General features: G+C 39.6%; 1 protein-coding gene across 3 annotated transcripts in view; it reads left to right on the top strand.

Annotated features, from left to right (window-relative positions):
• The window catches only part of DLG2 (discs large MAGUK scaffold protein 2), a 719,122-nt gene that overhangs the window by 348,376 nt on the left and 348,277 nt on the right, over positions 1 to 22,469 (top strand). For all 3 annotated transcript variants that reach the window (XM_081798954.1, XM_081798952.1, XM_081798953.1), the window contains one exon: positions 2,666 to 2,734. In XM_081798954.1, the coding sequence (XP_081655080.1) occupies positions 2,666 to 2,734 (69 nt within the window). The remainder of the gene's footprint in view (positions 1 to 2,665; positions 2,735 to 22,469) is intronic.

The raw sequence follows: 22,469 nt of genomic DNA, 5'->3' as shown, positions 1-22,469 counted from the left end.
AAAAAGAAGAAATACTCATAAATCTGAAGTATCATTTTGTACATATTATCAATTTTTTAAATTATAATGTTAGTGACTATAAGATCGTGGTGAAACTGGCATATATATATTTTATATTATTTAAAAGATATTAAATGGAATATATATTATAATATATATATTGGAGGCAATAAAATGATACAAAGCTTTTGAAAAGTAATTAATAACATAAATCAAGAACCTAGTGAATGTTTCCATTGGGGAATATAGTCAAAGGAAATTGTCAAATAAGAAAAGGTAACTGATATCAATATATTCATGCAGCATTGTTTATAATATTAAAACAGTAGAAATAACCCAAATATCTAACCATAAAAGAATAGTTAAATATATCTTCAGAGGAAATAACATTATATAACATGAAAATAATAATTATGGAGACCCTATAAGAAATGCTTAAATTATAATATAATAAGCAAATGCAGGATATAAAGCTATATATGGTCTGTGTATATATAAAACTATATGAAGCACATGTGGACATATAGAGAGTCAATAACATAGCATGGAAAGTACACACACTTGGCAACAAGATAGGCTTTAGTTTGAATTCTGGCTCCATATTTGCAAGCTATTGATTTCTGATAAGTAGTTTAAATTTTGTGTGTTTTGTTTTTTTATATATAAAATGTGGCTACTCATACATACCTACAGGACAGCTGCAATAATTAAATTAGATAATTCTGTAACATCTGAGACAGGGTAATGGAATTATATGTGATTTTTTTTAACTTTCTCTTATTTTGATTTTCATTAATTTATAATGTTTTTACAATAGAAAATATATTTTAATTTGATACTGATCACCAAATTATGTTATACTCACAAATACACACCTTGTGGCACTGACTATATAACTAAAAGAAATGACCTAAGTAATTATTCTTATTTAGTGCTATGTTAAAATACACATTCTGCTAAATCATATTGGTTTATTTAACAAATACTTATGTAGCTTTTACCATGTAACAGACACTGTTTTAAACATTGTATTCACTGAATCCTTATAACAATCCCAGGAGGAAAGTACTATTACTATCCTGATTTCACAGGTGAGAAACTGACACACAGAGAGATGTAGATCACTTGAGCAAAGTCACATTCGTCCATTTGGTGGAGCTGGGATTTTAACTCAAGCATCTGGCTACCTGGTCCAGCTCCTGAATGCTAGGCTGTTTTTCAACTGCCAGTCAAAACGTTCAGGGAACATATATCACACTCGACACTATGAAGGATGCCAGGAAACATAGGGCACAATCCTTAATTTCAGCAACATTCTCTAGTTTTTAGCTACAATGCCCAAATTCTCCCTCAACCTCAGATAAATGTCATCCATGTCACAACTAAATGCTATTCACACAGAGATACCACTTATCATCCATAATGACTGAATTTCTGGATGAAAATCTGGAGCCTACAGCTTGGCTCTCTGTGACAATGTCAGTGTTTTCAGAAGTATGTGCTGAGAAGTTGTGGAGTTGTGTGAAGGTGTCTAATGTTCTGCAAACATCTGACTCGGGTTTCTCTTTATTCATATATTTGTGTATATACACCTTCATAACCTGTGTGTGTGTGTGTGTTTATAACTAATATTACAACTAAGATATTATATCAACACTACAAACTAAAATTACACACTGAAACACATTTTATCATACATTTTAACACATAGGAAATCTACAAAGCATTACTCTTTGCTGCTGGATTGTTATTGTACATATCTCAGATGAACCTCTATCTCTAACTGACGGGTATTCTGAGATTGCAAAACACGTTCTTACAAATCTGAAAAATTGTCACCATTTGGGAGATGATATAACATGATGGTTAAGAATAATGGCTCTAGAATCAGACAGTTTAGATGCTATCTCAAGCACAAGTATTTACCACGTGACTTGCGACACGTTTCTAAACCTCACCATACCTTAGTTCCTTCACCTGTTAATGGGACAGGGTGTACCTCATAGGATTGAGAGAAGTAAACAAATAAATGTAGAAAAGGGATTCAGGCAATATGGTGCAAAATGAATGATAAACATTATAACTTTTATTGCAACTGCTTATCTATAAAATCAGTCTTATTACCATGCAACCAAACAAAATATGGATTTACATTAAATTCTAAGGTTGGCATGCAACCAGAGGTCTCATTTTTCAAGTTTTTGTGTTCATCCAACAGCTGAATTGTTATTAATTTTACAAGTGAGTGTTGCAAGTGTGAACTAATATGAAAGCTTATACTAATTAAATACTTCTCCAATTTTCAAATCCACTGTTTAAAAATGTGTTATAAAAATGTTCTTCATTTAAAAAGTAATACACTGCATCATAATGAAATTATGAAAATTACCTCTTCCAAATATTTTTGTTTCTTTTCATGTCTTTCTGTCATTTCAAGGTTACTTTTGAATAATACATGCTGAAATCAAATTATAAGGAAATATTACCCCCTTATCTGCTGGAGTACCAGATTTTGGTGGATGATTCTACTTATCACCAAAGACCATTCCAGCTCCACTGTATTTCTTTCAAGATTGGTTCTTTTCTTGACAATAGGACTGATTACGATGTGCAAAGATGTTTTAAATAAATGACCTGTGTTTGTTTTTTCTTTCTTTTGTTGCAGTCATTCTCAACACAGCACCGCAACCCGCCAGCCTTCAGTCACCCTCCAACGGGCCATCTCCCTGGAAGGGTAAGATGAGAATAATATGGAGCCTTCTCTTACACTAAACTGGAGACTTATCACTAGGGCATACAAAAATTTCCTTCCTTCCTTCCTTCCCTTTTTTCCTTTCTTCCTTCCTTCTCTTAACAAATAATCTATAAAGCTTATGTTATATGCCAAGTATGTGCTAGTACTTCATTTAACAAGTCAAATGAGATCTATTCTTTACCTTCAGAGGGCTCATTGTCTATTGGGAGTGGCAGAAATAAAAAAATTAAAAGAAAAAAAAAAAGAAATACAGACACATATTTGCATCCGGTGTAAGCATCACAAAGGAGATGCATGTAAGGGATTAATGGAAGATCCTGGAAGGACACCTGGCTGAGAATGGGCATCAAAGAAGGAGGGGAAAGCAAGTCAGGATGGTTTCAGAGAAGACATAACTGTCAAGCTGAGAACTGAAGCACCTATGGATATTTGCCTGGCAGACACTGGAAGGAAGGGTGCTCTGAGCAGAAGAAAGGGCATGTGCAAAAACATGAACACATGAGCAAGCATGAGGTGGCATAAGGCCATTAGGTGACTCAGAGATTGGCCTAGGGTGTGTGAAACAGTGGGGCAGGAGATAAGAATGGAGATGTTGGGGGTGCCTGGGTGGCTCAATAGGTCACGGGTCCAACTCTTAATTTTGGTTCAGGTCATGGTCTCTGGGTTGTGAGATCCAGCCCAGTGTCAGGCTCTGCGCTCAGCGGGGAGTCTTTTGGAGATTCTCTCTCTCCCTCTCCCTCTGCCCCTACCCCTGCTCGCACTCTCTCTTGCTTGTTCTGTCTAAAATAAATAAATCTTAAAAAAAAAAAAAAAAGAATGGAGATGTAGGCTGGGCAGGCTTACATGTAGAGGACTTAGTATTTTGTATTTCTGAATTCCCCAATCAGATAAAATTGGAGGGGTTGGGAGGAAGGGGTTAATATTTCCCTCCACTTGTTTTATAATTATAGCTGGTTGAATTGAGAACATTTAATTGATTAATGTATAAAAATTAAATCATTTTACTTCTCCAATATCTGTTACCAATTTTGTTTCAACCCTATTTCTCAATGATGTGTAGGCTTCCTTAATGGCATTTCAATTTAAATCTCTAACTTTATTATTTATTAGTCCTTTCTATTTTAAAATTTTATATTTTATTCAGACCTCTGTCCCTCCTTCTAACATAATTAGGACTTGGATTCCACCAGAGTGTTCTGGAGTTGACAGGGGTATGGTCTGCTCTGTCTCTGATATCACCCCTCTAGATGGTCCTTTCTCTTAGATTTCTCCTCTGGTAGTATTGGGGCAAAAAAAAAAGGAAACAGGAATTGGCACTTCCTCACCATTCTACTGTGGCTGTCCCCTTTCTCTTGGTTATCTCTGGTGATGTAGCCTGAATGGGTGGATAACCAAACATGCACCAATGTTGGGAGACTCCCACAGCTCCTCCAGCCAAGTGATCCCCTGGGAGACCCAGCTGTCTCTTCCACAGAACACCTAGCAATAGCACACTGTACCCTCCCACATACTCACCACTACCTGAACCATAGCAATCCCTCCCATGCCTGGAGTCCCCATTTCTCATCTGTCCTCAGCAGCTTCAAACCTGAGGCTTGCCGGCCAAGTGACAGCCATCTTTCCTCCCCCTCAGGTAGAGCTTACCAGGGACGGTCCTTACCTCTTTTCTCCCTGGCTGACCTTCTTGTCTTCTCTCCCCATGGTTCTTTTCCATCCTGGGTAGCAACAGGGCAAAGCAACAAACTCCATGGCTTAATGGAGATCCACCCTGGAGAGAGATGTTAGTCTTTACTTCATGGAAGAGCATAAATATTATAAATACTTTTCATGGAGTGCCCTTTCTTGCCCTCAGCTAAGGAAACCCCTTGCATGTCCCCAGACCCATAGGAAAGTGAGCAAAAAGAATGTGGCCTCTCCGTGGGCACTACACTCCCCCCTAAAAGGACAGCTCCCTCCTCTTCTGTTTATGATGGTAAAGAACATCAAACCCTTTGGTTCCTCCAGTAAACAAACAAAAGCAGAGAGATAGGAATGGTAGGCTAAATATGAATAATAGCTAAATAGCTCTGGAGAATTAAGTAGCTTTTTTCTCAACAGGACAGTATCTTCTTTGTAACATTTGTTCTAGTCCATAAAAAAACAAAAAAGGCATAAGAAGTTCTCAATCGGTAAGTCACAGAATTTGGTTCTGTAGTAATATTTAAGTTGGTCTAGATTCTGGATCGTAGCCAGACTCCCTGAGTTTAAATCTGGACTCAGGAACTTACTGGCTGTGTGAGAGCAAGTTGCTTGTTTTTTTGTATGTTTTTGTTTGTTTGTTTGTTTTTATATGCCTCAATTTCCTCATCTGTAAAATGTACATACGTCGTATTTCCTTAGAGAGTTTTTCTCAAGAATGAAAGTTATATATATTATTTTTTATAATAGTACTGGCATTATATGTGTTTGCTATAGTATAGTATAATGTTCATTGCTGTTGTTATACATAACATATACTTAATTTATCAGGCAGGAGAGTTTTGCATTTATATTAAATAAGGATTCGTTAAAACAGTCAGGGATCGGTGTCATCACTGTACTTTCAGAGGCATATTCCTATATACACAGGTAATAATCATTTGTGGAAGCAATTCAAATCATTGAGTTTGCTTCATTGCTGAGTTTATATATATATATAATATATATATAATATATATACACACACACACACATATATATGTATTTTAATTACCAAGATTATACTTAAATGCTCATTAAACACATTAAAGAATAGTGTAAGCCTTTTCTACATAGCGGCTTATCCTCAGCTCCAAAGGGAAGAATATAGGTATATGTCTCTCAGAAAGTTTAAGACAAAGACACTATGTAAACACAAGAGGAAATAGTCTCCCCAGCCTGGGAACATTTTCCAGTTGCACTTGAGAATGTTCATCAGTCAGCACCTGCAGTGCAGGTGTGTGTGGCCTTGTGAGTGCACCCTCCATATCACCCCTACCGATTTCCTCTTTCTGGAAAGTGCCATAGTTTAGAAAAACTATTCCACAAAACTTGCTGGTCACATTCTCCAAAGGACCGTGATCAGTTTTGAATTCTGCCTGTTATATCAGACATGTGGAATGGGCAAAGGAAAGGACGTCCAGAGTTAACAAAGAGCTGGGACAGCATTCTATCAGGAAAACATTGACAGGGTTAGGATTCTATGATTTGAAGAAGGGAGCTCGTCATTAAAGAGATTACATTCAAAATGTGCAACTTGTTGGAATAAAAATAGTTCAAATTCATGGATATTCCTTCAAGGGAAAGAAAAGAAACTAACATTTATCAAGTGCTTATTAGGTACCTGGTGTGTTCTCATTCTCTCTCTCTCTCCTCATCCATCTATCTTCTATAATTTCATTTCAAAATAGTCAATAAAATAAGCATCCTTTTTTCTGAATCTTGATTCTTGGAGAAGATAAGTAATTTTCCCAAGGACACCTACCTATAAAGCACAGTTTGGATTTGAAATCAAATTAAATTCTTCTGTACAACAATGCAGCGTGAAAAGGCTTTATTGAGCTGGAGAGCCCTAGTCACACCATTCATAAACCACATTCAGGATAAGTTAAACACAGTGAAGAACTTCCTGGGACTTCCATTTCAAAATGATAAAGAACTAGAACTGACTCTAAGCCTAGAAATCATTAAACAGAGCTAATAACCCACCATTTGGAGTAGATCTGGAGATCCATGTACATGCTAGGTAGCTGAGGTATTTGTGATAGAGGTGAGGGTATGGGGACTGAGCTGCCCATTGGTCTCTACTTAACATTCCTTGTTCCTTATGAAGACTACCCCAGAGCACAGAATGACTGTCAGTCCACATATTGGTCATTAACACAAAGCAGATTTCCTCCAGCTAGTCTAAATAAGAGCATTTTCTTCTAAAGCTATTTCCAAATCTTTTCTTTCTTCTTACTCACAAAAGCTTATTAGCAGGTTGCCAATAAATATTTTTTTAGCCTTTTGCACTGTTTTCCACTCGAATGCAATGACATCTGTGATAACCACAATCACTAATTCTAATTCTCCGCTGAGATGAGACCAAAAATGCAAAGGCCTTCCCCTGACTTTATAATACAAAGGTGACTCCTTTTCTAAAATCAGAAATGGTTGGGCGCCAGGGTGGCTCAGTCAGTTAAGCATCTGCCTTCAGCTCAGGTCATGATTCCAGGGTCCTAGGATCGAGTCCTGCATTGGGCTCCCTGCTCAGTGGGGAGTCTGCTTCTCCCTCTTCCCCTCCCCCCTTCTTGTGATCTCTCTCTCTCTCTCAAATAAATAAATAAAATCTTTAAAAAAAATGGTATTCTTAGCGATGCTCCATTGTTTTAACTGATAAAAAACATTTTGCCTCATATTTAACAAGCGAATCATGCGCTATGAAAAATATTGTGTTCCTTGCAGTCATGGAAGAAAACTGACTCTGGAATCAAAGAATTAGTTTTGAATCCTGGCCTCTCTGCCATCTGTTGTTGTCTGTCTTAAACAGGACCCCTCCCTCTCTCTAAGCATGAATTTTCTCCTTAGCCAAGAGGGAGACCAACATAGGACTCACTAGCTTTCTGCAGAAGTAGCAGGTACATATTAGACCCTCAATAAGTACTAGCTGAATATATACTTAGTCCAAGTGCTCTGAGAAAACAAAACTTTTATAGCCTAGATTAGTTTGAAGACCCGCATTGAACACTTGTTATTATATGTGTGTGTGTATATATATATATATAAAACATTTCTGGATATAAAATAAAATACTGGAGGTAGAAATAATTTTGCATTGCTGAAATATTTAGAAGGGGATACCTCAGTCATTCTCTATAAGGTTCAGAACACTAAAATTCATGCTATATGTGCCCAGCAGGCCCACAAATAGAGAGATAATGTGGCATACAATCACGGTCATTGAGCACATAGTGGGAAAGTCATTTTTCACTTTGCATAGGCCAGCGGGTCTTTAGCAGATTCCCATTAAGGTGTTATACCGCTGAGCGGAGGTAATAAGCTGAAATTGGAAATTTCATTGTTTCAAAATTTACCTTCCTAATGCTTTCATGAAAAGCAACTGCTTAGGATATTTTTTAAATGAATGTAGTTTAAAAGTCCTTGCATTTATGTATTTTTCACCTAAGTTGCTATTTACTTGACATAAAATAAGTGGGACTATTTCAGATTTCCAGTTAATTTGATCATGAAGACAACAAAACTGTCCAATTGAGCCTCCACCTAGAGTTACTGCTGTTTTTTAAATCGATATGTGAGTCATCTTTAACTATGCCAGGCATAAGGAGGCAGAATAACATCCCCATTCACAGTGTGATCTCCTTGCTTCAGGTTCAGGTTGACAGATACAGCTCACCACCCCTTCGTCTCTTCTTCCTCCTGGGACCCCATTAAAAGGACACTGAAAGAATAAAAAAAGGACAGTCCCATAATGGTAAAGGAAGTGGGAGAGGCATCAAAAGCCAAAAGATTCCATCACACTTCTGGATGACAGAAAGCAGATGGACCAAACAGAACAAAGCAACCCCAGCCTTCAGTCACCCGCAGAGGCAGGGCTGGGGTGTTCTATGTAAATGCCATCTCCTAGGTTCCGGGGCGCCACTCACAAAAAGGCCTATCACAGTGCAGCAGCATTGCAGGCAGGGGCCTCGGGTTCAGGAGGTGGCAGAACTGCCTGGCAGAGCCCAGGAAATTCAGAGACTTTAGAATAGTGACAACGGATGGGACTGAGCGCAGAGTCTGAGAATAAGACTGAGGATGCCCCCACTCAGCATATACATGCCTGACACAGCAGCTGCCAGGCAGGGACTTACCACCAGTCAGAAACTGAAGGCTCTTCTCTAAAGAAATAGAATTTCTTCTGAGGAACCTAGATAAGCTAGTTTGCATGTTGCCCACATGGCAGAGCCAGATACACAGATAGTTTTCAGGTTTGCTTACCTAACCGGAAGCCTGTCAGTGGAAAAGCCTTGCCCTGATCTGCAGCATCCCCTGCAGCCTTTCTACTAATTCATTCTTGAATATGCACAGCCAGCCACAAGTTACCAAATAGTTTAACAAACCCGCAAAATGATGAAAACAAGATTTAAAAAACACATATGCACAGAGAAAAACTATACTCATGGAAACAGAAGTAATTCTGGGAACAAAATAGAATTTAAAGAAAGGCTCTCTTATAAGCATATTTTTAACAATATGGAGGTAACCATGAGAATTAAAACCAAAATGGTTAAAAGCGATTGTCTCTGGGAAACCAGGTAGGCTTCTGGTGTTTGTGTTGGGGAGGGGGGAGTGGGTGACACAAACTGAACTTTGAGGAATGTATTTGGAACAAGGCAGAGGTTAAAAAAAAGGGAAATCATGTGCCAAAACCTAAAGTACTTGGCTAACACTGCAAAGAGGAAGTCTCTTCAGCGTGAAGGTAGAGTCCTTTCATCCACTAGGGGGCGTACACTTCGTTTTTATCTTCCCTTACAAGATCGTTTGAGCAACATCATGGAAGCAGATTTCTACTAACTGGCATTTTCACCTCAGTGAAATAGCTGCCCTGGAGACTGTTGAGCATCCTCCACAAGTAGCACTTAACAAGAAACTAGAGAGCCATCCTCAGTGATATTACAGAAGGAATTCTTTAGAGTGGATGATTTGTCTAATTGACCCTAACTAAATATCTCTCCCAAATAGAGAAGTCTCTGAGTAGCCAAAGAACCAAAAGCAGTTGTGTCTGTAAACAGATAGATCTAGGGGAAAACCCATCCTCTCAGGCTAACTGTTCTGTGTTGATATCATTGTCATTCTTTCTTAGTGGGACAGGGCCTGTCTTGATGGCAATAGCCATGAACCTTTGTTTGACACCAGAGACCCCCTCTCCTCACCCTAAGACCTCTGGACTCTTGAGACCATGGCACCACTGGGGCCAGGGAGCCTCTGGTGTTCCCATGAAGGGTCTGAACAGGTGTGCTTTCCAAGGAAACAGAATTCTGGGAACAGAACCTTGGCTGGAATCATTGGCTCTCTTGTTCTCTACCCAACTCCTTTCGCCTTGATGGGAAAAGCTTTTTTATAGCTAATGTGCTTCAGATTTTTCAGGATGATGCTGACTTAAAATAGTCTTCTTAGTCTAAATGCCCAGATGTTCAGTTCCAAAACACATGGTCACTGTAGAAAGTGAAGCATTATTGACCTGAGAAACAGGAAATCTGGGTTCTAGGTTGAAGTCTGCCCCCTCTTACTGGGTGATTTTGAGCAGACCTCAGTTACCTCATACACAAAGCGATAAGGTTGAGTTAAATCATCAGTGTCTTAGATTCCCTCCAACTCTAACATTGTATAGTTTAATGAGTTTTGAAGAAGAAAGGTTTGGCTTCTGAACTTCTAGGAATATTTCCAAATGTGAAACCTAAAGGACCATTGTGCTCTAGACAGCTAGCCCTCAGGGGCAGTGGCTTGGGTCATCTCTACCCACACACTCACAGACCCAGCCGCCCTTCAGGATTCATAATCAGTATGAATGTTCAACTTCCTTCCTTACCCTGAAGTCTGTCCAAGACATTTCCTTACCCTGATCCTCAAAAGCAGTGCTAAGCAGGGTTTCTGAGAGTAACAGAGGGGGCCCTGGTATGCTGAACTACTTTCAGACTTGAAAGAGAAGCTTTATTCAGGTTGTTATTTGCTGGAGTTACTGGTCAAAAATATGAAACTTTGTTAACCACAGAAATGTAAGTGACCTCACCAAAACGGGGCCAAGTTGGTTTAAGTGGAGAGGATTTTTATGTATCTTTTGAATGTATTAAGAAATATATATAGTTATGGCCCTCTTCTTTAATTTGCTCTCCTGCTAGCTAAAGAGTTTATTTAGGGAGAATACAACAAAATTAAAAAGACAACCAACTAGGTGATTTTTAGAAATGCTTAGGAAAAAATCAAATTTCCTCCTGTCTCTCCCAAAAATATTTTTGCTTGTGATTTATAATGCAATAAAGACAACTCATCTCTTGGGTGAAAAAGCTCTGGGTGAGAGTCCCAGCCTTTCTTTTGTTGCTAGGTCACCTTCTGAGGGTCCTAGTTGCTTGGAAGGAAGAAGGGAGTTTACAGACCCCCTCCTTTCATCTCCAGAGGGAAGAGGGACCTTCAGAGCTTAAACCTCAGAGGACGCGTTAGGAATCAGAACAGCAGATAATTCTAGAACGTATGTTTCCTGTAGTTCACACCATGTGTTTGCTTTTCATTTCTCCTCATGTCCCTGCAATTACCACCTCTGCTCCTAGTGGAGCTGTCAAGCTTATTTTCCTTAGCCCCATTTCCACTGGCCTACTGCTTCTTTTTTCCATTTCCTTACTCGATAAGACATCCTTCCCTAGGCCTTGTAATCTTTCTTCGTTACATGTGTAGAGCTGAAAGTATAAAAGGTGTCATCACAGCAAACTTTTAAGGATTGCCAAAAATTTATCAGTGTTGAAAACATGCTGAGGTTGCCAAGAACCAGGGCATAGTTAAGGGCGGCCATTCATGGGATCCTAATTGTCTCCCAGGGCCTGGGTTTCTAACGCCCTCTGCTGTTGAAAGAACAACTGTGGGAGAAACAAACACAAAACAAAAACAAAAAATGTCCACTTTCTTGTATGCGACAGAAGTTTTCAAATTTGGAATTTCAAGTAAAATATCCACATAGATTTGGGGAGTTGACAAGGAGGATCTAGATGTATATTTTTTTTAGCTAAAGACTTTTATAAACATTAACCACCATTATCATTATTATTCCATCAAAGAAAGTCTTCCTTAGAACAATGAAATGGGAAAGACACAACATAGGGACGCCTGGGTGGCACTGTCAGTTAAGCGCCTGAGTCTTGATTTTGGCTCAGGTCATGATCTCAGGGTCCTGGGATTGTACTGTGCATCAGGCTCTGTGCTCACCATGGAGTCTGCTTGGGATTCTATCTCCCCTGCTCCCCACCCCACCACTGCACAGGCTTGTGCATGCTCTCTCTCTAAAGTGAATAAAGGAAAGACATAAAATAAAGAATATATAGCACTCCATCATAAAAGCAGGTGGCTTAGATACATAGACAGCAAAGTCCAAACAGGATATTTTCTATATTCAAATGCTAGAAATAGAACATTAAATATTTCCTATTTTTTTAAGATTTTATTTATTTATTTGACAGAGAGAGACATAGTGAGAGAGGGAACAGAAGCAGAGAGAGAGGGAGAAGCAGACTCCCCGCCGAGCAGGGAGCCCGATGCGGGGCTCTATCCCCAGACCCTGGGATCATGACCTGAGCCGAAGGCAGACGCTTAACAGCTGAGCCACCTGGGTGCCCTAAATATTTCCTATTTAATAGCAGCTGATATAAGTGCTTTCTGTGGATCTCATCTAGTTCTGACAACAATTATTATTATTGTTTATGGGCACATTATCCCGCTTTATGGGTGGGGACAGTGAGGCTCAGAGAAGTTAAAGGTGCTGCCTGGGGTCACACAGGTACTAAGTGACAGACTTGGGACATAAAGCCACATTTTTAAATCACCACCTTTTCCTGCCCTCTCAGAATTACATGTGTTTTGTTATTACAAATTGGCCAATTTGGAGGCCCAAGTAAGATGTTGAAACACAGTGTGGAGCTCAGTATGATTCCTGGGGTTTTGGAGGTTTTTGTCATTATAGTTATTGTCAAAAACCCAGTTTTCATATAAGAACATTAACAAAAATAGCCCAAGCACCTAACAGTGATTTCACTTATCTTGCAATGTGCTAAATTAGAAGAAGTGGAGGAATAATATTTCTATCCTGTTGGCATCTGTTTTACCCAGCAGGACTAGGAAGAAAGCTGGGAGGGACAGGGTAGGAGTCTGGTTATCAAGAGCTGCTGGGCCATCCTGTTTGATGTCCTTGGACATGAAGGATGTTCATTGCCAAGCAGCTGGAATTTGTCTTGGAGGGATGCCATAGAATCCACTGGGGAATTTAGTTTGTTGGGGTTTTTTTATATAAATAATTCTTATTTTCTGTGTGTAGTTCAATGCCAGTATGATTACTTATCCCTATATGTCTTCCTTGGAAACCTTTTTAGTTTTTAATAAAGTGTTTTAATAAAGGGCTTGAAGTAAGTTGTGAATAAACTTCCTCCTTATTATTATATAATTAAACATACTCAAAACAGTGTGCTGCAGAATGTTCAACTAGAAAATTGCCCCTCTCCATCAATACTCTTAATTATTAATGCTAATGATAATATGATCACCCATGACGTTGATTGAGATGGCGTTGAAGAGCTAGTTAATGTACTGAATGAACCAAGGAGGGATTTTTTAAAAAGCACCCAGTCATAGGTTTGTCAGGCTAGTAAAAATGAATACAGGAAACCATGACAGGATTTATCTGCCCAAAGTGGCACAAAGACTTATTGGCCACAAATCTCCTTGTTATAATCCTGGCACCACCTTATATTCGCCCCATTATCCCTCTTTGAATACTGCCCTTTTTCTTGTATCTTTCTAGTATTAAGGCTGCTCTTACTGACTTGCGTGGGTTTGTGCCCAATCAATAAAATTAATTGGGAATATAATGATGAGCCTTGCAGACACCATCTCTGCCCCCAATCTGGCGGGGAGAAGCAGATATTAATCAAATAATCACCCAAACAAATGTAACTCTGTGACTATGCCAAGTACTGTGAAAAAGTGGCCTGTGATGCCTGGAGTGCCTGTAATAGGGGATCTGTAGTAGGGGACCGAGAGGTTAGGGAGGTCATAGAAGGCTCTCATCTGAACAGTGAGTAGCCCTTAAGTAGGCAAAGAGAAATTGCCATCATTAATGGCTGCACAAGCAGTGATGACGAATCTGTCTGGATGTATTTCTGAGCTGAGCACTGACTAGAGCAACGTGAAGTCAGTAGAGCTTGCCATTTAGAAATTTATAATGAGGAGGCTGACTCATGGGTGACTTTCTCCTCCAGAGAGGCCATCTGATGGAGACTTCCAGCTGCTTTATCAGAACCGTATGGTCTGCAGAGATGTGGTTTTCTGAATCCCATCTCTGATCATTCTGCTGTTCCACTGGTTTTTGTGTGATGTGTTTGTCTGCTTGTTTATCTCCTGTGTGCCAAAACTTTGAGATCCTTCCTTGCCACCGCTGCTTCCTGTGCTTCTCTTCTTCTACCTCCTGTCCCTGGCCCCTCCTACTCTCTTTTTCCTTCTCCCTTCCCTCCTCTCCATAAACTGCCCCCTCCTCTTCCTTTTCTTTTGATTCTGCATTCATTTCTTTTTCTTTTTTTGTTTCTCTCTCCTTTTGCTATTCACCCTGAAGGTACAAGGCTTATGTTTATACAGTGTATTATAATTTACAAAGAGGGGTGCCTGGGTGGCTCAGACGGTTAAGCGTCTGCCTTCGGCTCAGGTCATGATCCCAGGGTCCTGGGATCGAGTCCCGCACTGGGCTCCCTGCTCAGTGGGGAGTCTGCTTCTCCCTCTCCCTTTGCCCCTCTTCCTGCTTGTGCTCTCGTGTGCCCATGCTCTCTCTCTAGTAAATAAATAAAATCTTAAAAAAATAATAATAATTTACAAAGAAATCTCAGGGACATTATTCTGTTTGACCCCCTTAACAATTTCTTAAGAATCATTTATCCTATTTGCAGATGTGTCACAAGGTAGGTGACTTCCTTGAGATTGTGTATCTGGGAAAGAGAGGAGCTCTGACCGCAAACCAGATGCCTACCCAGCCCCACACTGTCATCACTAGAGCACCCTACCTCAACAACACAAATGTCAAAGGCATCTCAACCATATCTTTCAGTCTTTTTGACAGAGGAGGCCCTTCATTGTCCTGTCTTTATTATTCACAAAAATGAGTCTAGACAGAAGTTGTGGTCAGAGAGGTTTTCTGTTTGCTCATCCATCACATGAGTAGGAACAGCCTCAGTCTCATCTGATGAATATTTAGTGGACATTGCATTTGACCTTGAATTGAACCCGTTGTAAAGAATGATTTTCATTATATTTTTTTTACCTTGCCTGGCTGTGATCTGGGAGGTGGCATGGCTGTGGAAAACAGGGAATGAAAAAGATTGCTTTGAGTATCATTTATCAGCCTTCATTAGATTACTCATCTTGAGACATCCATCTTTATATGTCCAACTGAATCTGGTGTTTTTCTCTGCATATATTGCTAATCCCTCAGAGACCCTCAAATTCCATTAGGATTTTTGTTTACTTCCTCTTCCTGGCCAATTATAAAGAGTTTAAAGAAAGAGCACATCCATATCCTATGCCACAGGCCAGTTGCCCCTCTATTACCAGAAAAGCAGCCAGTGGACTTTCTCCTTTATTTAATCTCTCTGCTGATTTCCACTCCTGGAAATGTTTACTCTACAGAAGTATGCTTTTAAGATGTCGGTCAGCAATGTTTATTGATTGATGGCTCACGGTTGGTAAAGTCTCCTGCTGGTTGCATGGAAAGTCAGACTGCTCAGGGACAATTGTGCAGGAGACAAGCGCCACCCATCCATTCATTCAATCAGTCATTGATTTGATTGATTCACCTTTTATTCATTCTTTCATTCAACTAAGTATTTCCTGAATGCCCAGTATGTACCAGGCACTGTAGTTAGGCATTTAAGATAATGAAGAAGAAAACAGCCCAATTCCTACTCTTGAGGAGCACAGTCTAGTGGGGCTAACACAACATTAAAAATTGGAATAATTTGCTGAGCTTGTATCTTTGTAGTTTCAGAACAAAAGAACAAGCAGCTGATTTGGGGAAACAAGGAACCCTTGTTTGGATGTGGTTTCAGGAATTTTTATCAAGGGACTACCAAACCCAAAGGAAAAGGTTACTCTCTTCAGACGGAGGAAGTTCCATGCTCATGTGGGCTGGTATCAAGAGTTGGGAATTTATTTTAAGCACAGGTCTATAAAAACTACACAGAAGTGTAGAAGGGAGCCATGCTTTTCACAGCCTAGTCATTCTGCAAACGGAGAATTCTCCTGTGGTCAAGCATTAATTATGCACATTGATGGGAAATCACATTTCAGTATCAATGTTGCATGATATTTAAATGTGTAAACATTGTACCCTGAAATGCTTGCATGTCCTCCATTTCCTCTCCTTGGTATAGCAGCCTGGTATAATTTAAAGAACATGGCCTTTTGATTTATCTCTACTTTTATTTAAATACTGACTCTTACTAGTTTCATCACCTTGAGCTGTTCCTGAACTTGTCTGAGCCTGTTTCTTTAACTTGTAAAGTAAAAATCAATAACTACTTCATGAGATTGTTTTGAGAATTTATTTTTTTAAATATGTAAACATCTTAGCACAGTTCTTATCAAGCACTAGGTACTGAGTAGGAGTTAATTTTCTCTTTTCTCTCTCCCTATATCCCATCTGCCCCTTTTCAGATGGGCTAAAACCTCTTCCCTCATACCAGGAATCAGTTGAAAGAGTCTCCATTCATTGTCCATTTAACAAACATTTCCTGGGTACCTCTCTTGTGCCCTCAGGGAGATAGAGTTGGTAGTGTTAGCACAGGGTAGAAAAACAAAGGAAGAGGAGAGAGTAGGCCCTATTTAGAAAGAGACACCGTAAATCCTAACACCCTTCTAGATCCAAAGAAAAGCAGTTCTTAATGGCAGGCTTTCAGAAAGTTTAGCAGATGAGAAAGGAATACTTTCGGGTAAAATGTCACCTCATCCCACCTCCTTATTTTGCACATGACAGACTAAGTCCAGAGCTGATACGTGTGTGTATTAGTTCACATACACTGCACACACAGCTGCTCTTTCCATGCACCTGAGTCTCCAGTGGTTTCCATTACATTCAGGGGGTTTATAGGCAACTAAGACATATCCCCAGGATCCCTTCTTGATTGCCTCTGTAACAGATCAAATCTCTGCCAGACGACTTAATGCTTGGAGTTTTCTCCTTATTTTATGTAGAAGTTTCTCTCCTCTATGAGGCTCAAAACTCCCAAGGTTGCTTCTAGGTCCCATCCTATTATATAAGTAGGAAGCAGACTCCCAAAGATAGACTATGTTTAACAAATGATGATTTGTTAAATGTCCTTCTCCTGTGATCTAAGGAATAGGGAATTCACTCTCCCTGAGTGACTGATTTTTCTCCACTTCCAATCCTTATTTTACTAGAGGAGATAAGCCAACTGATCATCATTCCTTTTCACGCTGTGTAGTTGTGTATGAAAGCAGAAGCCGCAAAGGCTTTTACAGACAATCAGACATATGAATGCTGCCACCACCACTTTTAGCTGGTCGGTATTTAGACAAGAAACTTAACTTTCCAGACCTCAGTTTTGTTATCTTCAAATGAGGAAACTAATGCCTGACCTACAGGGACACATAAGGATTAGTCTTAGCTCTTAATAAATGTCGGTGATTGTAATTAAAATAAAAGCTTATCTCACTAACCAAAATATAAATTTGTATTATAAATTGTACTGCTCAGATATGAAGAACACCAAGGCTGATGGTCGTGGTTTCACTCCCTCTTACCAAATTTATTGTATAACTCTTGGCATATTTAAGTGGGTTGAATGTTTACAAAGCTATAGGAGTGCCAGGTCACTATCTATCTGTCTGTCTATCTAATTAACTAACTAAACCGTTTATCAACACCTCTCAACTTTGGCAGGAAAGAACCATGGCTGTCAAAAGTTGAGCCTTCTGTGTTTGTGGGGAGTGGCCTTGCAATATTCCCCAAGTTTTAATTTATTTGGGGTACATCCTCAATTTGAGGGAAAAAAGTTAATATGAGAATTAAAGTTGCCAATTATCTAAGATATTACCATGTCCACCTGTATACTTTCCATATGGGGAAATTATCTGAATCCCGAGAGAGGCAGGGGATTTTCCAAGGCCATATGAAAGTTAAGCCAGAATTTAGGCTCCTAATGTCCTGGCCATTCCTCTCTTTCCAGAGGAGAATAAGGATGAACAAGAGTCTTCCTCTGGTTATTCTTTCCTCACTTCTTCATGCTTTCTCAGTACTCATCCTTCATCTGAGACTTAGATAAGGTACACTGAGCTTTCTAGAAATGTGTGACATTAGTGCTAAGATGTAAGGATTGTGGCTTATGTAACACATCCAAACACCAAGACACCCAGGTCAAATTGAGCTGTGATTGCAGCACTGTGTGGATCATATGTAGGGCTTGTGAGTGAGGCAACTGTAATTCCCTACTGTTGATGCAGACATTCCAGGATGAAGGAGACAGATTCGCTCAGAGCTTTTTGTTGTTGTCCTTGTTGTTTTGTTTTTATAGGGCTTCTTTTGCCTGGAGAGGGAATGATTACTGGGAGATAGAAGTGATTTTTGGGAGAAATTGTGGGAAGAGATATGAAATATTAGAAGCATCTTGTCCTGTATGGTGCTGACCCTGTCACATACTCATGAAGCCGTTTCTTGTCTGACAGAATTTCTTTCATATAACCGTCAGGCATGGCCCAAGTTGTAGATTGGCCTTTTGGAGAACAGAACTTACACTCTGCAGATGGATGCACGGGGTGTTTTGGTGGCCATCTCCACTCCTAGACCAAGTTCTCCCAACCCTTTGCTATTGTCCCTTTGTTTTTAGTTCCCAGTGTTACAGCTTTGTTTTGGGTTTTTTTTTTTTTTTAATCAAAACCAGCTTCTTCAGATCACCTTACTTGCCCTGAGATATAGGTGTATATAAGACGAAAGGAGGGAAGGAGTCAGGTGGTTGAGTAAAAACTAGTAATTCAAAGAAAATCAAAGAGTTATGATTGAAATTTAGAGTATTTTTGAGAGTGTGCCAAGAGGTGAGGCTACAAATGTTTTTCAAGGAAAAAAATGTTGATGATTCTTTTAAAATCACTTTGTGTTAATGTAAGTGTCCACATTTGGCTTTCAGATTTCACCATGGCTAAAGGACCTAGTTAATGAATGACTTTAAGAATGTCATACTAAGAAGGTTTTGAACCAACCTCTACTTCTAAGTGCAAGTGTCTAGGAAGAAGTAGGTTGGTAAAAGAAATGAAATTTCTCAGTTTGAAAAGCCAAGATGTAGAAGCAATGATCTTCCACTTCTTTTCCTGATGAGGAAAAAAAAGTAAAAAATAAATAAATAAATAAATAAATAAAATCAGAACATCCATCAGGGCTCAACTCATTGTTATATAAAGCTTTCCCTAGAATTAGCATAAAAGAGAACTTGAAGCAGGAAAAAGCTACAGGGACATTTGTACAAGCCAACATTTGCAATAGGCACAGAGAAGAGAACAGCTGAATGTTTCTTTTAAGAGAAGTTTTTTTTTAAACTTTTATTTATTTGAGAGAGAGCACAAGCAGGGGGAGCAGCAGAGGGAGAGGGAGAAGCAGGCTCCCCATTGAGCAGAGAGCCCAATGCAGGGCTGGATCCCAGGACCCTAGGACCACGACCTGAGCTGAAGGCAGACGCTTAACCAACTGAGCCACCCAGGTGCCCCTAAGAGAAGAATTTTTAAGGGTCCAGCTACAGCTAATGGTTAGTGAGGTGTTTGTATTTCCTTACATATTATTTTTGAAAATGAATTTCACTAATATTTAATGATGCTCACATTAGTGGTTTTGCCTGTTTTTTCTATAGTAATTCTTACATAGATATCTTAAATATGGGGAAACTCTTGAAATTGTGTTAATGAGGTTTTTGGGAAGCCTTGTCATTTGAATACCCAGGTCACTGCGCAGGCACCTGCTGATAGCTACCCTTTCCTAATAGTACTAGCCTTTTACTTCAAATCCATTTTCTAAAGTGACAGCAGTCATGAGGGTTGGATCAACCTCACTGATCCTCTTGTCTCCCTCAACAGGTTGTGCTCATGTCAGTCTGGGTTTTGATTCATGGAGTTCCTAGCAGAGCGTATTAGGTTCGTAGAGCTGTCATAACAAATTAGTACAAACTGAGTGGATTAAAACAACAGAAGTTTCTTGTCTCTCAGTTTCAGAGGCTGAAAGTCTGAAATTATGGTCTTGACAGAGCTATGCTTCCTCTAGAACCTATAGGGGAATCCTTCCTTATCTCTTTCCTAGCTTCTGGTGGTTTGCTAGCAATGTTGTCTGTTCCTTGGTTTACAGCTCACACATAACTCCTATCTCTGCTTCCATCTTTACCTAGTATTCTCCTTGTGTGTCTCTTTTTACCACAAGACCAGTCAGCTTGGGGAAATAGCCAACCCTACTCCAGTATGACCTCATCTTAACTAATACCTCTGCAACCACTGTATTTCCAAATAATACCACATTCTGAGGTACTAACCTAAGATTTTAACATCTTTTGGGGGAAGGGGACACAATTCAACCCATAACACATAGTGTAAACCTCTCAAGGACAGAGATTGTGTCTTTGGTAGTTTTGTGGCTCCAAGGTCCAGCTAGTGTCTGGTCCACTGGCTGCTGGGTATATTTTCATTCAATAAATGAAGGGAAGTGCAAATACTCTATTCTCCTACAAACTGAGAACTGAGTCTCTGTTTACCCTCTCCAAGAACATCTTCCTGATCTGGACTCTGCCACCACTGCAGCCCTGCTAGAACCCTATGTCCCAGTCAAGCAAAAATACTTGCTTTTCTCCAAACACTACATATTATCTCACTTCCCTCATCTATACTTTTCCTTATGGCTCCTACTCTCCCAACTCTATGTCAAATCAGGGCTCTCTGTTGTAAAACTTACCCCAATTGTTTGCAGTTGAATGAATGATATTATAATTAGTTGTTTTTATATACTTCCCTGTCCCACTAAAATGAGAGCTCCATGAAGTCAGGAACTGAATTGTGTTCATAATTATATTCCCAGCACTAAGCACAACACCAGGAGTGGATTTACTTGAAACTCTAGGGTTCCTTAATTTCATGGGCCACTTCAAGCCCTGTACCTCATGCCAGGCACTCCACTCTACTGGGTACTAGGGACACAAATGCCAGGGAAAAGGGAATTCATATTTATTAAGCACTTTTTAGATATCAGACACTAGCACTTTAGGTGACTAAGAAACTTAAGAAGTATAATTTATACATGGAATATTACATTCTTTTTTTCAAGATGGGCCCCCAAATTGTAAAGCTAAGACCACATTAAACCTGTGTCTGCCCTTGCATGGCACCTACCATGCTGAGCAATGTAATTCTGGCCATATTTTCATGTGTAACTTAAATGTTATCTCCTTCACCAAACAGTCCCTAGATCCGATCCAGAAACTATATATCTCCAGACCCTCATAGGACCTTTTATATACCTCTTATTAATTATTATTTTTATATAGTTTTGTATATTTTTGTTTAGTTTTGTATATTCTAACTTTAAGGATGCAAAATCTAAGGCTCACCAAGATGAAGTAAACTGATAGGTCTTATAAACTAATAAACAGAGATCCACGTTTCGATTTTAAGTGTGTGTCTGGGTGCCTGAGTGTCTCAGTCGGTTAAGCGTCTGCCTTCGACTCAGGTCATGATCCCAGGGTCCTAGGATCGAGCCCTGTCCTGGGCTCCCTGCTTAGTGGGGAGTCTGCTTCTCCCTCTCCCTCTGCCTGCCACCCCCCCTGCTTGTGCTCATGCATGCTCTTTCTCTCTCGCTCTGTCAGATAAATAAATAAAATCTTTTCTTAAAAATTAAGAGTGTCTGAAGCCAAGGACAGGCTTTTAATCACTCCAGAGGAATAAATCATCCTTTAGGAGGTTAAATAAAATATATTTCCTGTGCTTAAAGAATTCCCACTTTGACGGGGTGCCTGGGTGGCTCAGTCATTAAGTGTCTGCCTCGGCTCAGGTCATGATCCCAGGGTCCTGGGATCGAGCCCTGTATCGGGCTCCCTGCTCCGCAGGAAGCCTGCTTCTCCCTCTCCTACTCCCCCTGCTTGCATTCCCTCTCTCACTGTCTCTCTCTCTGTCAAATAAATAAATAACATCTTTTAAAAAAAAAAAAAAGAATTCCCACTTTGTGAAGGAGTTGGACATACATTCTTTTTAATTATGAATACTATAATGCCCCCCAAACAGAATGCTCTTGGAACATCCCCCCACGCAATGGCTAAATGTGCCTGAGAGAGTTGTTGAAGGATAAGCCATTCAGTTAGAGATGAACATTGCAAACAAAGGAAGAACATATGAAAGGCACAAAAGATCCCAGCCATCAGAAGCACACAGGAAGTTCTGTGTGAGAGGATAGCAGGGACTATAAGGAACATGTTGAACTGAGGTTGAAAGTGTCCATGGAGCCCAAATCATGAAGGCCTCACGTGTCATGCAAAAGAACCTAAGGAAGATTTTATCCTTCAGGTAGTAGAGAAGCAAGGGGAGCTTTGAAGAAGGAGGGTGAAATTATTATATATATATAATATTAATTAATATATATTATTTTATATATTCATATATAATAATTTTATTATAATTATATATATTATGTATTGTAATTATATATATTATTAATATATATGAATATATATTAATTTCCCTGAGAACAGTCTGAAGGAGAAAGGGCTGGGGTAAGAAACTACTAGGTGGAGCCTGGTTGAGAATCCCTGGCTGGGCTGGGTGTGAGAATCCAGAGACCTGAAGCAAAGCAACAATGCAAGGATGGTTTGAGAGGCATTTATTGGATGACTAGAAGTGCTAGATGAGCAGTAAGGAGGCAAGTTTCTGATTGCAAGATGGGACAGACAATGTTAACTGA

Source organism: Leptonychotes weddellii, chromosome 11, assembly GCF_054177405.1.
Source record: "Leptonychotes weddellii isolate Sample4059 chromosome 11, ASM5417740v2, whole genome shotgun sequence".
NCBI lineage: Eukaryota > Metazoa > Chordata > Mammalia > Carnivora > Phocidae > Leptonychotes > Leptonychotes weddellii.
The sequence above is the reverse complement of the archived record's forward strand: the minus strand, read 5'-3'. Positions and strand labels throughout refer to the sequence as shown.